The sequence below is a fragment of the Thunnus albacares genome, chromosome 12 (genome assembly GCF_914725855.1).
Source record: "Thunnus albacares chromosome 12, fThuAlb1.1, whole genome shotgun sequence".
In the NCBI taxonomy this organism is placed as follows: Eukaryota; Metazoa; Chordata; class Actinopteri; order Scombriformes; family Scombridae; genus Thunnus; species Thunnus albacares.
Window position 1 is genome coordinate 4,859,383 of NC_058117.1, and position 17,034 is coordinate 4,876,416.

Below are 17,034 nucleotides of genomic sequence, written 5' to 3' on the forward strand. Positions count from 1 at the left end.
CGACTTCTTAAAAAAATGTGTAATTATTCTAATTAAATTATGCACAATTATTTGACAAACAGTCAACCTGTGGCTTTTTGGGGCCCTTGGGGGTGCGGGGTGCAGGGTTACCTAATTTGCCTGGTTGGATTCCAGCCTAATTCATTACTCTGCATCAAACTTGGAACCTCATAATGATTCACCTTTAACTTAACTGTATTTATATTATAATCACATACCTTTACATTTAAGTCCAATCACTTCAAAAACGCTAAAGAAACAGCATTTACTATACATCAAGGATAACCTCATTCTTAACTGCTTTGGATGACTCATCATATCAAATATTACTAAACGTCTAAATGCTGCTTAAATTCCATTAATTTTGCACAGTTGTGTCCAGCAAAGCTCCATTCAGGTTGAAATATGAAAACATACTGTCAATATTTTGAATTAAGACTCGTCATTAAATAGGAATGACATAAATGCATTTGCACAAAGTGTTTTTCACATAATATCACTTCATGAATTGAAAACAGGCCAACTGATGTGGGAAACAGATCTTAATGATCACCACTTACTTATTTATCTGCTATTGTTGACTTCTTTGTGGCTGACGCAAAAGATAACTGATTGTTTTAGTGCAGCAGTCACTCATTAGCCTCTCCCCACAGACATAAATGTATCAAATTGAGCAGAATTTCAGCTCATCATTAATTCAGGCTTAGCTGAGAATGTGAGAATGTGGTCTTATTGTAATGGCTGTGTGAGTGCGATGAAGCATTCATACTTCAGTAAGCAAGACAATTTGTATTTGTCTTTTTTTTTTTACATATTAAAGTGCTGGTTTGCGGTGATAACCTTAAATATGAAAACTATTATTTTTATTTTCCATTTTTTTTTCTTTTTGGACTGTGGATTACAGCCTGCACTGCAGTAAAGTTTGTATAAATGATGTTTTCACTCAGATTCCCAGTAGTTAATATGTCATGAAAGTATCCAACAAACTTTATCATTAAAATTCAATTTCATGTTCTCATAATAATCAGACTTTTCTCTCTAGGTTAAAAGCTAACTGGGTTGAGTCCAGGAGGTCTTTGTGTTCTCCGTTTCTCTTGTGCAACCATTCAAGGCTTTCAAGCAATCAAGTGCTTCAGTGTCCCTTTTAAAGTGACTCTTGGGGGGAAAAAAAAAAGATCTGAGAGCATATCTCAGACCTTTTTTTTTTTTTTACCTTGTGCCTTTTTCTACACACTGTGAGCATGCAACATTCTGCATTTTCAGCGACAGTGCTTGGAAATGAGCTGCCTCATTCAAGTTACACATAAAGTTGACTCTTAGAAATGATTCATTTGAATCAGATTTATATTTAAGTTGAAGCATGAAAGCGCGGTCCATACACCCACACACCTGCTGTCATCGCATGAAAGATAACAGATCCGCTCCTATGTGAAAAATGTATCGCTTGGTTATTCTTTGCTTCCAGTCGTCGAGGGGGGAAAAAAAGGAGAGATAATAGGATTTCTTTTCCTGTTGTTTGAGTGGATTTTCAACAAAATGGTGCCTCTTTGCAATTAACGATGAAAAGAGCTGGTAAAAGCCTGCTGGTAGATTTGGGGTAAATGATGATTCACCACATCGAGGCAATTCGAGTGCTGATTGTGCAGGTAAATAAAATGCAGCAAAAGACTGGCTTATGTGCTGTAAAAATGTGTTAAGCCACTTAAAATCCTAAAAGAAGGGCCACTTTGTACCTGAATCAAACATAACTGGGCTTTTCAATTGCCAGGCGTGATACAGGTGCACTCACACAGCTCATAACCCAGTCCAGATGGTATACAGTAGAATACAGTATGCATAAATAGACTTTTCCCAATAGGACTTTAAAGAAACCTGACATTTGCTATGCTTTAGTGCCTCTGTGGGCTACAGTTCATACTCTGTGCTTTTAATCCTGACATTTTAAAAAAAAATGCTATGTCCTCAAGTGCTCTCTTGCATCTCTTGCCAGCTTTTGAGCAATGATGCACCCTGAAAATAATCTTTAAAAAAGATTTTGTGTGCATACGTTGAGAGCAAGTAGAGCTATTTGTTAAAGGTGCAGCATCAAGTAATAGATCCCAAAGGGACAGTTTTATAGGACCGTTAATGTTTGTGTCTACATTGATGGGTGGTTGTTTGTCTACCAGGAGAACTACAAAATATTCCACACATGGGTGCTGCACAGATGGATGCTGGAAGACATTTGCCACCATAGATTGAAATGAAAGAATATGCATCTGGACATAACTGTAAGTGGGTTTAGTCATTGGCTGTGTAGATGAGTGCTGTGAGTACAGTACCTTAATAGCAGAAGTGGCGATCTGGAGATGGTGCAGTCGCCTTAGGGTGCTTTCTCGATCTGTAAAGTATGAAGCTGCCAACTGATGGAGCAGCTCCAGAGACACCACAGAGCTGTTGCTGTTGCCTTCTGACTTCTTGTTCAGCTTTTGCTTGTCCAGGAAAATGGTCAAAGACTCCTCCCCTGTGGACCAATCAATCGCTTAATCAATGTTCAGTTTTTCAGTCAGAGAATCTCAGTTTTTTTGCACTTCAATGAACCTTTTTTTATGGAGAATGAATGAAACCTTCAAGGCCTCAAGGGGAGTTTGTTCTGCACAAGGAGCACAAAAGAACATCAAAAAAACATCAACAACCATACATGACAGCGCATAATATAACAGAAAATATAAGCATCATAAAAACATCATAAAAAGCACAATTTGGGGAATTTGATAAAAGACATCAAGTTCAAGGAAGTGCCAAATTCAGACTATGTGATCAAAGCTTGTTAAACAGCTGAATGCTGCGTGGGACAAAGGATGTGATGCCTCTTTTAGTCTGCATCCTGCATCTTCACCCATATTCAGACAGTGAGTCTGCTATGATCTTGTGAGCTAAATTCATGGTGTACTGGTCTACTATGTAAGTAATACTGCATACTGGTTCCCCAGTTATCTTGCCACCCAGTTTAACAGTCCGGTTTGTTCTTGTTTTGTACATATGACTTGTCAAGAGATCTGCCTGGACAGTATTAAAAGTAGATGAGAAATCAGCAAACAGTATAAGATGATGGGGTTTCTAGGTGTTTGTAAGTTTTGTTCAGAAGTGTTACTGTTGCATCCTCCACACCCTCTTTGCTTTGTCTGCAAATTGTAAAGCATCCATGTGACCATTGGTTTCAGACTTTAAGTGAGATAAAACAATTCCCTCAAAACATTTCATGACTACTGAAGATAAAGCCACCAGTCTAGAATCATTTAATTTGGAGGGATTTGTCTTTTTAGGTAGTGGCATTAAGCTGTAATTCTGTCTGCAGTGTGGTTATGGAGAGAAAAAGCACCGAAGCGCAACATTTCACCATGCCAGAGCAACAGGCTGATGTTATCCTTAGAAGAACTAAAGTGGCATTCTGCTTTTGCATTTGACATTTCTTTGGCAGGCCTTCCCACTGTCTCACTGTGGTTTTGTGGTTTATCTGCTGTGAAGCAAATAATGTATCGCTTGCTTTTGCTTTGCATTCCTTCATCAGACAATCACAGAGCCATTTGCACTAAAGCCATGACAAGATGACAGAAGGGTTTTTTTTTCTTGTCTAATGGTCGTTTCATAACATAGTTGCAGCTACTCACAATTTATAATAAGGAGAAGAGTCTTACCAGTATGTTATTTCTCTTTTTTGTGTGTTGGAAAATCAAAATGTATATAGTTTTAAAAGATATTGGCTTAAAGTTTCAGTCAGTAATATTTTATGGGCTGAAAATAACAAAATTGAAGTTCCAAGCTTCCTACACGGGCAGAACTGGTCCAGCTGTGTATAAATGCTCCAAACTCCCCGCTATACCACCCAATATGCACTCTTGGTTTGGTTTCAAATCTCATGCAGAGTTAACACAGGCTATTTGTTGGACACGTAAGCTAACCAGTGTTGATATATGGGACTGACAAAAAGTAGCCCAATCAAAACTTTATTAGTATAACTAAGCAAACTTAACACCATGTTTACAATAATGAAAGATTTATTATAGAAACCATAACATTTTTAGATTTTAGATAATGTGACATTTAGCTTTAAAAATGTTCACTCGTATGACCAGCTGTTATAGGTATATAATCATAATTGAAATGTTTCAGTTTGAATGTAATAAACTAAAATGCGTTCATGTCATATAGGATGGATGGTAGAGATGACAAACAACTTGCAAGGGTTCACATAGTCAAGATGGTTAGCATGTGATTACAGAGTTGGTCGTGTAAAGATTAAAAGACGTTGCATTGGCAGTGTAATACCATATAAATTTACAAGCTAATATTGTTGATGAAACATAGCAAATACCAGCTTGCCATAGTGTCGCATTCACTACAAAATCTGTTTGTCAGTTTAAACAGGAATTAAACACAGAGAAGTATCTTAAAATATGAAGCTTTTACTTCTAGCCTGATAAATTTGGCACAACCTCACCAGAGTTAGTTTTTACCTGGTGGAAATGTCAATATTAGTTAGCTAACATGTGGTAAGCAAGAAATGTAAGTCAAATCCTTAAAATCCTCCTCATGTGGAGGAGTTTAGCTGTTATTGTTGTTATAGTTACAGCTGCCAATAGGTTTTGCTGAAGAGACATTTTATAATTTGCACTAATATGTGTGATACCGAGTAAAATTACAACCTCCAAAGAGCCTGGCTAAGCATATGTTTTGCCTAAATCGACAAAAAGGTGACTTTTTGCTGGGCTTTAACAAAGCGCACCATAATTCATGGATATTATCACAGCGGTCCCGGCTTTGAAGCAATTCAAAGAACCATAAAAGATTGAAAGAACAACATTAGCTGTTTCAATCTTTGAGTATTTGATAGTTTGTGACATAACTCAGAAAAGCTGAGTGAGCAGCTGGCTAAAAAAATGTCCAATGTCAAATCAAACATCATAAATACAGCATGATTCTTTGCTTTTTGCCTTTAGATAAAATCATAGCTTCCCCATTACTAACTTATTACTGACTAATTCCTTACATTTTTTCAGTAAGTGTGTTTTTTTGATGCAGATTTTTTTCACTTTGACCCAGCTGACATTTAAGACATTTGTGCAAAATGTACTTCACAGCTTAACATAACAATAGCTAAGGAGAGCAGGCATGAAAAGAAAAAAAAACAGAACAAAAAAAAAGTGTTTTTTCTCAGCCACAGTCTAATCAGTATGCAGACTGGCTCAGAGCATTTAGTCGAGGCTGTTAATTACATATAGAGTCTAACTATCAGTCTGCCAGTGCATTCATCTCTGCTCCGTCTCCCACGCTGATGCTCCAGTGCATGCATCCAGTGATAAGTGGCAGCAAAGTGAGGCGTCTGTGGATGCAAACCTATTACGTCACTAAAATACCGGAGAGATTGTTAGACACCGTGTGTGTCAGAAAACAGGACTCCTGTCTATGTGAACAGTATGCATTTAGATGGGTGGTGTACGTCTGGAAACATGGAGGTCTTTAGAAGAAGTATGGGTAACATCGGTATCAAATTATAGTGTTTTGTCATAATTTAAAGTCCATTATATCTCTTGTAAGTGAGTAAGTATCCCTTACTATTTTATACATTATACATCGCTGTATATTATAAAGTTTGACCGATATGAGTACCCTGGCCTCGTAAATCTCCCTCCGACTCTGATGAAATGGATGCTCGGAAGTGTTTATACTCACTATCAATTTTCTACAAGTCTCCATATAAAAAAAAAAAAAACGCCAACTGTAAAAATGTACTCATATATCTGGGCTGCTATGTGATGATCAGGATCAGCAGTATATCAACATCATGAGGTTGTCACCCTGAATGTAACACAGGTCTCGGTCTCGTTTTGTGAGACTCATGCGATCGATAGTGCTGGCGATTCTGTTTTGTGAGTTACTTCTCTCCTCGGAGATAGAGGCTAAAAAGAAATCCAATAAAGAGAGACATATGCTAAGAAACGGGTCAATTTAATCTCCCTTCTGCTTTGTAAAGGCTCTTGCTGCACATAATGTCCATCAGGGGGAAGGATGAGCAGAAAATTACCAAGGACAACAACCTTGAGTGAATTCCGCAGGTGCAAGGTATGGTGTTATTGCAATTGTTACTTTTCACTTGACTGTTTTGCCCTGCAAAAACAGGTGAGTGAATAGATCCAACACTTCTACAGCACTACTCTAACACAGGCTGTAACTCAGTGGATTTTACTGTGAAATCCTCTGAGACCTAAAATGAGCAGCTCCTCTATTTTTGGTGTGTCCCGACACTTCCTAACCCGAGAATAAAGGTGACTGTGTCACATGCAGTTCCTTACCTCCCAGGGTAGCAGAAACTAGGAAGTGGGTCCCGTACTTCTTGATGAGGTTTTCGTTGATTTGCTGCAGGGTTGGCCGTCGCCCCAGTAACCGCAGGTTGCGTAGGAACTCTGGCGCTAAGGGCAATGGAGCTTTGAGGAAATCTCTCTTCTCTGTAGCCAGACTGTTCACCTTCCAGTGACTGAACTCCCTGCAAATATAAATACATAAAAAGGTGAATACATATTCAGTTTAACTCTGTCAAGAAGAGTTTAACATGATACATAGATACACTTACATACACAAAGGAGGCTGAAAAGATACCACAGGCTAAAGGTGTGTTGATCACAGCTGAATAGATTTTGTTGGACAACATTTCCCATTAACCCTGAATATTGATGATGCTTCTTGTGCTTCCTGGCAATATTCCTTTGGTCTTTTGTTTTACTCTTATACCCTCCTTAAATCAACTATTTTAACTCTGTTTGTGCTGGAAAACAATCCAACACTTTTTCCAACAAATCCAACCTTGTGGCTGTGTGTGAGAGAAGCAGTACTCATGGGAAAACAGTGTGTCGCTGCTGGTATTTTGTTCAGGGAGAATGCATACATAATGTGCTAATATTCAACGCCTCTTGTTTTTTCAGCAAATTTATGCAGATGAAGTGGATCTGTACTTTTCTGCTAGTATTTGCATAATCTTCACATACCTTGGGGTTCTACTGTGTAAGATTAGGTAACAAAGTTCCAAATGTGAAGAATTATGTGTTGCTATCAGTCCACAAGTCCATTTGTTCCTCAAAAATACATGTAGTAATTATTAATTGATGTTAAAAAGTTACATATGGGACTTTCAAATAAGCAACCAGACTCACCGCAGACAAAATTAAGTTTGACTACGCTGAGCTTTTGGCAACCTGTTACACTGTTTTGGGACTGCTTTTGGATGCTAGTGATATAATTAATAAATATTTAGTATCCTTAAAATGTTCATTGCCATGTCATATAATTATCATAATGCTGCATTACAGTCAGTTCAGGTTCAGTTAGCCAGTGGAATACAGATTAATTATGCAACATAATAAATACAGAAATGCATTAGCGGTGGACAGCACTGACTAAAACATCATCTTTTGGGTTCAATCCAGATAATGATGGACATCCTTACAGACATGTCAATTAACATCAAGGTTAGAGAAAGATGAGCTTAAAGACAGAGAAAAACACAACTTTAAAGCATAGGATCCAAAACTGTGTGGCTGGTACATGTACTTATATGCAACATATACCCAAATCACCAGTTGCATATGTCTCCAAGTCATAACCAGTTCAACCAAAATCAAGAAGGATTTTTTCATGTTTTTTAAGTCTGCAATACCTAAAATTATTCAGCAATTCACAAGCAAAAGTGACAAAGTTCCAAATGTGAAGAATTGAGTGTTACTATCACTCTCAAGTCCATTTGTTCCTACTGAAGTAGATGAGATTTTTACAAAAAGAAATAAACAAATATAATTTAAATTTTTAAAAAAGGCTAAGTAACAGCTGAGTACTGTAGTTTTAACAAAGTGGGTTAACCTCAGACAGGAGAAAATACTGCATTTGGATTAATACAACAGTGCAACGTGTGTCTCACTGATATGATTTTTATTTTATTTATTGAGTAATAAGAAAAATCACATTTTGGAAACACAAAGACACACAATAGATTTTAGTAGGATGCATTCATTGTTGGTTTTCATGGAATTTGTTGACAATAAGAAAACCTGGAATCTGTTAGTGAACTGTCTCCTTGTCATAGTCTATGTGAGACTTTGGGGTTGACAGACATGGAGTCAGTCGTGTCCCACACAGTTGCTTTGCTGTCCTGTCAAAACGCCAGGTAATAACCAAGACCTAATTTCAGTTCAACTGGTCAAGTGAACACGACAGAGACAAAGTGAGAGTGTAGAAAATTCATCCATTTCAAGTGGCTGATAATCATTTCATCACTTCTTTCCTGCCACAGTAGAACCCCAAGGTATGTGAAGATTATGCAAATACTAGCAGAAAAGTACAGATCCACCTCATCTGCATAAATTTGCTGGCAAAACAAGAGGCGTTGAATATTAGCACATTATGTATGCATTCTCCCTTAACAAAATACCAGCAGTGACACCCTGTTTTCCCATGAGTACTGCCTCTCTCACACACACACACTCACACAGGGACATACACAGAGGGAGGTACATATACAGTACTATATCATTGTCTCAGTTTCCTGCTGGTTGCTCTTACAGCGCCTTTTGCGGTCAATAGTTTACAATTACTGACAACATGATACTGTAATTGTGCTGTTCATAGGATACATACAATAGACCAATCTCCTTAATAATGCATAGTAAATATGCATATAGTCATTCAGATGGTTCCACAGTGAAGACAGCAATGGGCTGTAATTAGTTTGTAGTTGCTGCGTTGCATGTATGTCTTCAGAGGAAAGCTCAGATTTGTAACCATTTAGCACAAACCATGACAAAGCTTTTCTCAGAAGGAATGGCTCCGGGGAGCATATGGTCAAACTAGTGCTTCATTAGGAGGTTCATTCTCACATAATGCACCAATTAATGTCTCTAGCCTGGCCGCAGTCACTGTGCACTTTGTACAAGCTATCATTAACTCTGGCCACATTGTTCTTTCATGAAAGCAGGGGCAAGTCAGGGAAACCAAGCGTGAGGACTGCAAGCAAACTCAGTAAAAAAGATAAAGAGGCTAAAAATACAAGAGGAGCTGCTGCAACCTCTGCTTCCTCAACGTCTCTGCAGTCTGTGGTCATGAGTTTAATCATATCAAGTGACATACTGTAAATACAGTATCTATTCACATAAATACTAATAAGGGAGGGAAAGAGTATTAGACCATCCATTAGTTATGTACAGTAGTAATTCCACAACATTTTGTTACAAGCAACAGCCCTGCATTCAAAATGTTACTTCAATAAAAGTAACTAATACAACTAATACTTACATCATTAACAGCAATAGTACTGTACTGTTGTGTGTCATTATTATTATTATTATCATTATTATTATTATTATTATTGATGCAATAATGTGTTAGCAGCATTTTGCAATTGGTTCTAGCTGAGGTGGAAATAATTTAAACAATTTCTGTTTAATGTTTTATGTTATTGTTTGACTATAAATTTTCATTGTAAAATCTGAATCTGCAAAGAAACCAGTAGGAGTAAAAGTACAATATCTGCCTTTTAGTATTGCTATACTGTATATATACTATATGTATAAAGTATATAGTATATACTAGTATAAGTACTAACTAGCATAAAATGGAAATACTCAAGTAAAGCATAAATACTTCAGAATTCTAACCCTTTCTTTGTATTGATGTGTATTTATTTTACTTGCAATGGCTGTGTATTGCATGTAGAACATTGCATTTTGTTTTAAGATGCAAAATAATATAAAAGAAAAAGTGTTTGTCCCGGTAGAATACATGTGTAACATGAACAACTTAACTCTACTGTCTACCTTCGTTGTAACTGATGACAAAGTGATTTTCTCTGTAATAACTTTCCAGAGTTTTGAAACTGCATGTGTGTTTTGGCTTTTGAACTCAAACTTTCCTGGTTCATTTTTTATCATGTCACCGGTAGCTGAGGCAGCAACACAGTGTTTAATGCATGTGTGCTTTAGGTCTGAATACCCACCAACAATAAGATCATTTACCAGAATGGTTAAAGCAAGCATTGTTATTTAAATTCGCTTCACTAAGTGAAACGCGCCCTCTGCTACCTATAATGATAGTAAGCATTTCTATACAGAGAAGCACTACTTAAACAACAGGCTTTGTTCTGAAATGCAAATGTTTCTTTGGTCTTATGATCACAAATGTGTTATATCATATATCACCATATGACACTGTTTTGCCTTTAAAAATGAAACAGTGGTAAAGTTCTACTATATATGAAACTCAATTCTGTCAATCGACCAAATGCTCTCAATGATGATTTATGTTATATAATGTATACACTTCTATTACATCATTTTCTTTCTATCCAACACTGACCATTGGTACAGCAAGCTCTTTCTAGTTCTTTTTTGTTGCATCACCAAACTGCTGTCTGTGTTTGCTTTTTTAACATGACTCATATTGAAGGTGGAGATGAAGACTGACATTACTAGCTTATGAATACCTTCTGAACACCCACTCCTGCGATATGAGTAACTGATGTGATGGGTTTTTTTTTTTTGCACTTTCTGTCTACATTTCAGTTCTTGTCCTCTGTGTTCAGTATGAGCATTTATTACAGTCAATCCGAGAAATCTCATGTTATCCAGGCAGAGAACTTGATCACCTCTCACTTTTCACTACACATGCATAGCGCAGCGCCGTGCTCTTTGTTCTCACTGTAGAAACAATTCACTGCTTTATCTCCATGCTGACCTTGCTTTGTGATGATTGCATCGGCTGCTTGTTTTTCAAAGTGCAGGAAGTTAAAACGTCTGTTGCAATCAAATACAACAGCCCTGCAACAACTACTACCTTTGTCAAGATTATGCTGTTCATTATTTTTTTTAAACTGTGTTTGCTTTTAGATTTTGTCATTCTTGCATTGGATTGCATGACATTGAAAGAGAGCAGCCTCATTATCATTCTGAATTAAAGGAGTAGTCCAACAATTGAGTGTTGTATTTCCATCAACTTGGGGGATTTAGAAGAGGCAGATTAAAAAAAAACAAAAAACAGAAGAGCTGGAATATTGTGCAGTAGACGCTGAGATATCCTGACTTTTATTCCCTAGTGCAGCTCAAGCTCCAAAAACTCCTACACTTCCTACAGAATGCAACTCAATAGTGTCTCTTTTCAGATCTGCCATAGCTGGTAAAGCCTAACATCACTTTATGAAGACTTATAGGCAGCACCCTCCAATTTTTGAGAAAGACACAAAAGCAGTTTTATGGATTATTTTTCAGTCACAGTGGGCTAATATTGGAATCTATACGGAATTCACAATGTAAATAATTTGTAGAGGAATTCTCTTTTTAATGGAGTTTTAGCCACAATTTCAAAATCATTATCAATCAATCATGTATGAAACTACACAGTACATTTTACCATCTCCTTTTCCAACACTAAGACCACTGTTAAAACAATCAATATATTGTCCTCTCTTCACGTTTTTTTTTATTGTTGTTGTTGTTGTCAATGACAGAAAAACAGAAAAGAGAAGCTTGACAGAAACAGAGCTAACAGAAATTTTCCTCTAATCTAAATGAATCTTATTGTGATAACAGGTGAGAGACTGTGGTGCAGTATAAACCATGTAATGCTCTCCTACTAGTTATGACAAATTACCCACAGCACATAGGACAAAGTATAAATTTGGCTATTTAAGGTTGAGACTGGTGTAATGTATGTATATATATATATATTTTACTGTCAACAAATCCCATGAAAAGACTAAAACTGGGGACTATTTTCAGCTGCAGATTAATACATATTTCCGACAGCAGGACAATTAACATAGCGGGAGTCAAAATAAAGCGTTTTAAAAATATTTGCACAGTGTCACTCTACGTTGTAAAGTACCTATTTGTGGCCATTCAAAATAGAACGCAAAGCACAACACCAAACTGTTTAGAAACTAGAAAAGTGATCATAACAGCAACAATATTCATTATTATACTGACTCAACAGCTCATCCTACAGCAACTGTCCTACTTACCTCCCAGAAAATTCCAGAAATCAGTGGTTTATGTCAAGCATGTGACAGGCCTTTCATGCTATGTGTGCAATGCTCCATTTTCTCTTTAGTTTGTACAAAACATCAAGAAAACAGCACAAGAAACAGGACTGAAAAAAAAAAAACAAGTAAATGCATTCTAAGATGACATTTATAAGCTTTAACAACTTTAAGTGGAACAAAATGGCCAAAGTCATTTCAACTTCAGCGCTTAGAACAAATATAGCTATTCTAATTCCAGCAGCAGTTACATGACAAATATCCCAAAGCAAAGGTCATTCTCATTTGAATGCGGCAAACTACAACAATTAGTCTGCAGCTATCACATGCATCAGCAAGCATTAGTTTTAGCTCAGTATTTAGTCCGGAGAGTCACAGGATGGCGGCCAGTAGTTGCACGCTGATTAACTGGGGCTGATTTAGACTGATGTGTTTTCTGAGCTCCTCCACAGTGACTGAGCATGGTGAAGGGGAGCTGACGGCGACGGGGCGGAAAGCAAAGAAGAGCCGTGCATCATTTACTTTTCTCCTCGCTCCGTTCTCTAAGAGTTAACAGTGAGACTGTTGGCTGACTATTTTGCTAATGATGATAGATGGTGTTAATTAAAAGGTTTTAGCACAGCACTGATTGCACCTGCAGCTCCAGCACTTGGTTTCGCTGAGGCTGAGGGAATTTTGTTATTGTAATAGAAAGAAAAAAAAAAAACACACACAAAAAAAAAAACCTGGCTATGCAGAAATTTCCCTTGGATGTTCCTCTTGGCAGCATGTTGGAAATGAACACCTGGATATTATTAGCTGTCAGATAGGGAGAGAGCGTCGGGCGGCTCTCAGGGTGAATGTATTTACCAAACACTTCACACCAGTTCACCAGAGAGGAGTGGGGATCCTGTAAAAAAAAGGGCTTTCTGTGGCCACAGGAGAGTGCATGAGAATGTTTTACAGTGTGAATGTGAGCATTGATTCATTGTTGTGTTACCTTACATACAGTATATCATCGTATAATGTTAAATCTAAAGTAACTCAGTTTTTCTTATCTACTTATTATAGCAAACTAAACATTTGAGTTGAAGTGAAATAGTTGAAGTTCTAGACACAGAATATTTCCTTTTTCAAAACAGCTTGTTCCTGCTTAATATATAAACATGCAGGTGATTTTTTACCATATATAGACAATATTATATGACGCACTTCTATGGCTTGGACGCACATGAAAGTCTCCCAGAGTACATCAGTATAAAAGATGAATAACTGTGTTAGAGAATATTTGGTTATTTGATAAAAAAGTTAAAGCTACAATCCTGTGTGGAGGTAAAATTCCAGTTCTCATGGTGCATTTCAACAAGAAACATCAAATCACTGAGCTTAAAATTCTGTTATATGTGTGGCTAATGGCGGTCAGAGGCTTAATATTACACTGTAGAGAAGCCTGAAAACACAATCTGCAGCTTAAAGCTATTAATTTTAAAATTTTGGTTCAACTGTGGAGGAATTTACCAACTATGTTGTGTTTTGAATTAAGGGAACATGGGGAAAAAAGACAAAAAACATCTTTAAATTTCTGGTGCGAGAAAGTATGTTGTGCACACGGGTTATCTGGTGCACCAGTACACCACCCAGTACATTTCGGCTTACTATGTTTCTGTGTGGAAATGACAGTACAGGAGTTAGTTGAGTCATATTTTAACCTTGGACTTCATTATAAGGACATTACAGCTTTGCTTGTAAGTCGTCACTGTTATATACACAGGGAACCAATAGGATTACACCACTGCCATGTTCTGAAGAAATGAAATATATTGAGTTTTGATCATTTTATTAAATTCCTTAGACTCATGGATAAATGCCTAAATAACCAGGCTCCTCAGGTTCCTCTCACAGCTTCTGGCTCAGTAATATGAGATGTATCTACTGGGAATTATAAAGTGGCCTTTCATAAATCCTCACTTAGACAGATGGCTTTTTCTGTTCGGAACATCAACATGTAGAACTCTTTACCCACACAACTCAAAATAGATCATGACTGGAAATATTTTAAACTGAAAGTGAAACAGTTTTTAAAGAGGGATCAGTCGTGTGGTCATGAGGGATCTGGTGCTTGTTGTTTTATGAAACTTTTATAGGATGTTGTGAGTTGTGTTTTGTGCTGTTTCATATGTACTTTGTTATTGAGTGTCATGTTATCATGTATGTATACACATTGTTGAGTTTTGTGCAGTTTCATACGTATTTTACTGTTGAGTTTTATGTATATATAGATTAGGCTATAAATGCTGTGGTATGTGGCACTAGTTCATATTTGTCCTTATACAAATAAACTTTAAATTAAATTAAATTAAATTAATAAGTGCAAGTGCAAATCAGTGCAAGTGATACACCAGTTTTGATCTAGTAATTCATTAATGAACAATTACAAACAACTGGACAACTCCATTGGTGTTGGTGGATGTAAAAAAAAAAGCGAGGAGAATGGACTACACATCAGGAAAGAAGACATTCTTTTATTTTTAAAAGAACTAGACCCAAGGGGTGTTGAACTCAGAGGAACCAGATGTCTCCATCGCTGAGGCTATTTTGCAAAAGTGCCCAATTATATTTGGCACTTGGTCTCCTCTGACAAATTGAAGCCATTTGGTATCTGTATCCTTGGCTGCATTGACAGATTTTCACGAAAAATCATCTGGATGAATGCATTTATTACAAACAGTGACCCAAAAATTGTTGGAGGCTACTACATGGAGGCAGTCGAGAGATTAGGTGCTTGTCAAAGGATTGTCAGAGGCGATCGGAGAACACAGAATGTTAAAGTCAGAGACTTTCAGCATTTTTCTCCATCACAATATACTCAGCGGCTGTGCTACAGCAGATTTCAACACCCCTTGAGTCTAGTTCTTTTAAAATGTCTTCTTTCCTGACATGTAGTCCATTCTACTTGCATTCACCTATACCTGGAGTTGACCAGATGTTTGTAATTGTTCATAAATGAAAGCAATTACCCAATCAAAACTGGCGTATCACTTGCACCGAAACAGACTACAAGACATCAAAATTCATTTTAAATGTCGTTTGGAGACAATATGATGGTGACGACTTGCAAGCAAAGCTGTAATGTCCTTATAATGCACTCCAAGGTTAAAATATGGCTCAACTAACTCCTGTACTGTCATTTCCAAACAGAAACATAGCAGGACGAAATGCACAGGGCAGTCTACTGCATGCACCACATATCCCGTGTGCACGACATACTTTCTCGTGCCCACAGGACAGTATCTTGTGTGCATTTTTTTTTTTCCCCATGTCCCCTGAGGAGCTCCATAAGTCTGTATTACTATGTGACGTAATGTTGAGGACATGGTTGAAAGAAAAAAATGAAATGGGAACAGAGAATAACACTTCACAAATGCATTAGATATAAATGCTGGCTGTAAGACAGTTCACTATTTTTTGCACACTTGAATCAGGTGGTTACAAGCACAGAAATCATTAACAGTATGTTGCTATACCTGAACATGATGCTTGATATTTACAGGGATAATTCTCATTGCTGTGTTTGTTCAGTCACATGTCAGAGTGTAGCATCTACAACACTCATCATCCATCGCCTGTTTTTGGGAACTGTTCTGCCTCAAGTCCTGTTTAAGTTGCCATGAATACACAGTGATTTAAAGGATATGGCTGGTGATTTTCTCTATTTTTCTTAATGTCAAACCAAGAGCCAAACCAACAATGAATTGACTCTACTTACAAGTATTATGTGTCTGTATCCAAAGCTTGATATATCTTATTCTTCTGTGCTGTAAACCTCTGTTGTTGCCAAAAAAATATCAAAAACACGGCTAAGGATATAGATCTGAATTTTCCCAATGCGCTCCCCGACCATCTGCACAAGGTAATCACCCAATTTTTCATTATTATTATTCATATTGATGTTATTGTTAAATTAAAGAAAAAAATGAGAAGAGATTCGTGAATGAGGCTCATTGTTTTGATGTGCTCTCTGTTCTCATATGGGAAAAAAATAAATGAGGATGAGAGTTTCGGATTTTTGGGAGAGAGAAGGTGAGAGAAAGACAAAAGAGAAAATTACAAGTTCAGTTCACTGTATGCACTTCTTCGCTATACCCCAGTGTGCACCGCAAGCCTATTTGTTCCGAGCTGAGAGTCATGATGAGAGGTTTGTGAACAGATCATAAACTTTATAATGAGCAGGTTCACCTGAATCAGGTACAGTCTCACCTATTTATAAGAAGTGACCCAAATACTATTTCTGGAGTTGGTGGTTGGTGGAGTGCACAACCTTCAAATTTCTCCATGAAAATCGTGCTTCACTGCTCGCAACCAATCCTCCATGGAAATGAGCACTGATCCATGAGAAGGAGGGGTGATATTTTCTAACCATCTCATTCAAAGTGTTTTTATTACGCTCAGGTGAACCTGTTTATCGCAGCAGTGGAGATGATGACAGAAAAGGAAAAAAGCAAGAAGACCCTTTTGTAAGTAATTAAAACAGCCGAACATACAAAAAAAAGTAGTTTTGCTTGCGTTTGCAGTTTTAAATAGAAGGTTTTAGGGTGAAGGTTTATCTCCACTTTCAGTTTTTATCTTACCACTAAACATTCATGTAAGTACGTGTATAGTTTTACTTCACAGAGATGCTGCATGCAAAATGCACTAAGACTGGAGAGAACTCTTAAAGGACTTTTTTTTTTTTTAAACATTTTAGCTCTTACTACAAATCACACACATATAAACATACACACAGTTACTCATTTTGCAAATCGAGATCCTCAACGTGCTTTGGGAATTTGAATCTACATATCTCTACATAAACATTTTAGGTAGCTGTTGGCGTCTATTCATTTCCATTATGTATGAAAACCTGTGCCAGGTTTTTGTGTAGAGACCCAGAAAGTCTGTAAAGGAGGAAACTTGCTAGCTGTGTGACGCCATCCAGTTTCATTTGAGCCTCCTATGCAAGA

At 37.2% G+C, this 17,034-nt stretch overlaps 1 protein-coding gene across 2 annotated transcripts in view; it reads right to left on the bottom strand.

Moving 5' to 3' along the window:
- Nucleotides 1-17,034, bottom strand: part of brinp2 (bone morphogenetic protein/retinoic acid inducible neural-specific 2) — a 192,713-nt gene that overhangs the window by 88,741 nt on the left and 86,938 nt on the right. For both annotated transcript variants that reach the window (XM_044367724.1, XM_044367725.1), the window contains 2 exons: nucleotides 6,333-6,523; nucleotides 2,322-2,503 (listed from right to left, as the gene is read on the bottom strand). In XM_044367724.1, the coding sequence (XP_044223659.1) occupies nucleotides 2,322-2,503; nucleotides 6,333-6,523 (373 nt within the window). The remainder of the gene's footprint in view (nucleotides 1-2,321; nucleotides 2,504-6,332; nucleotides 6,524-17,034) is intronic.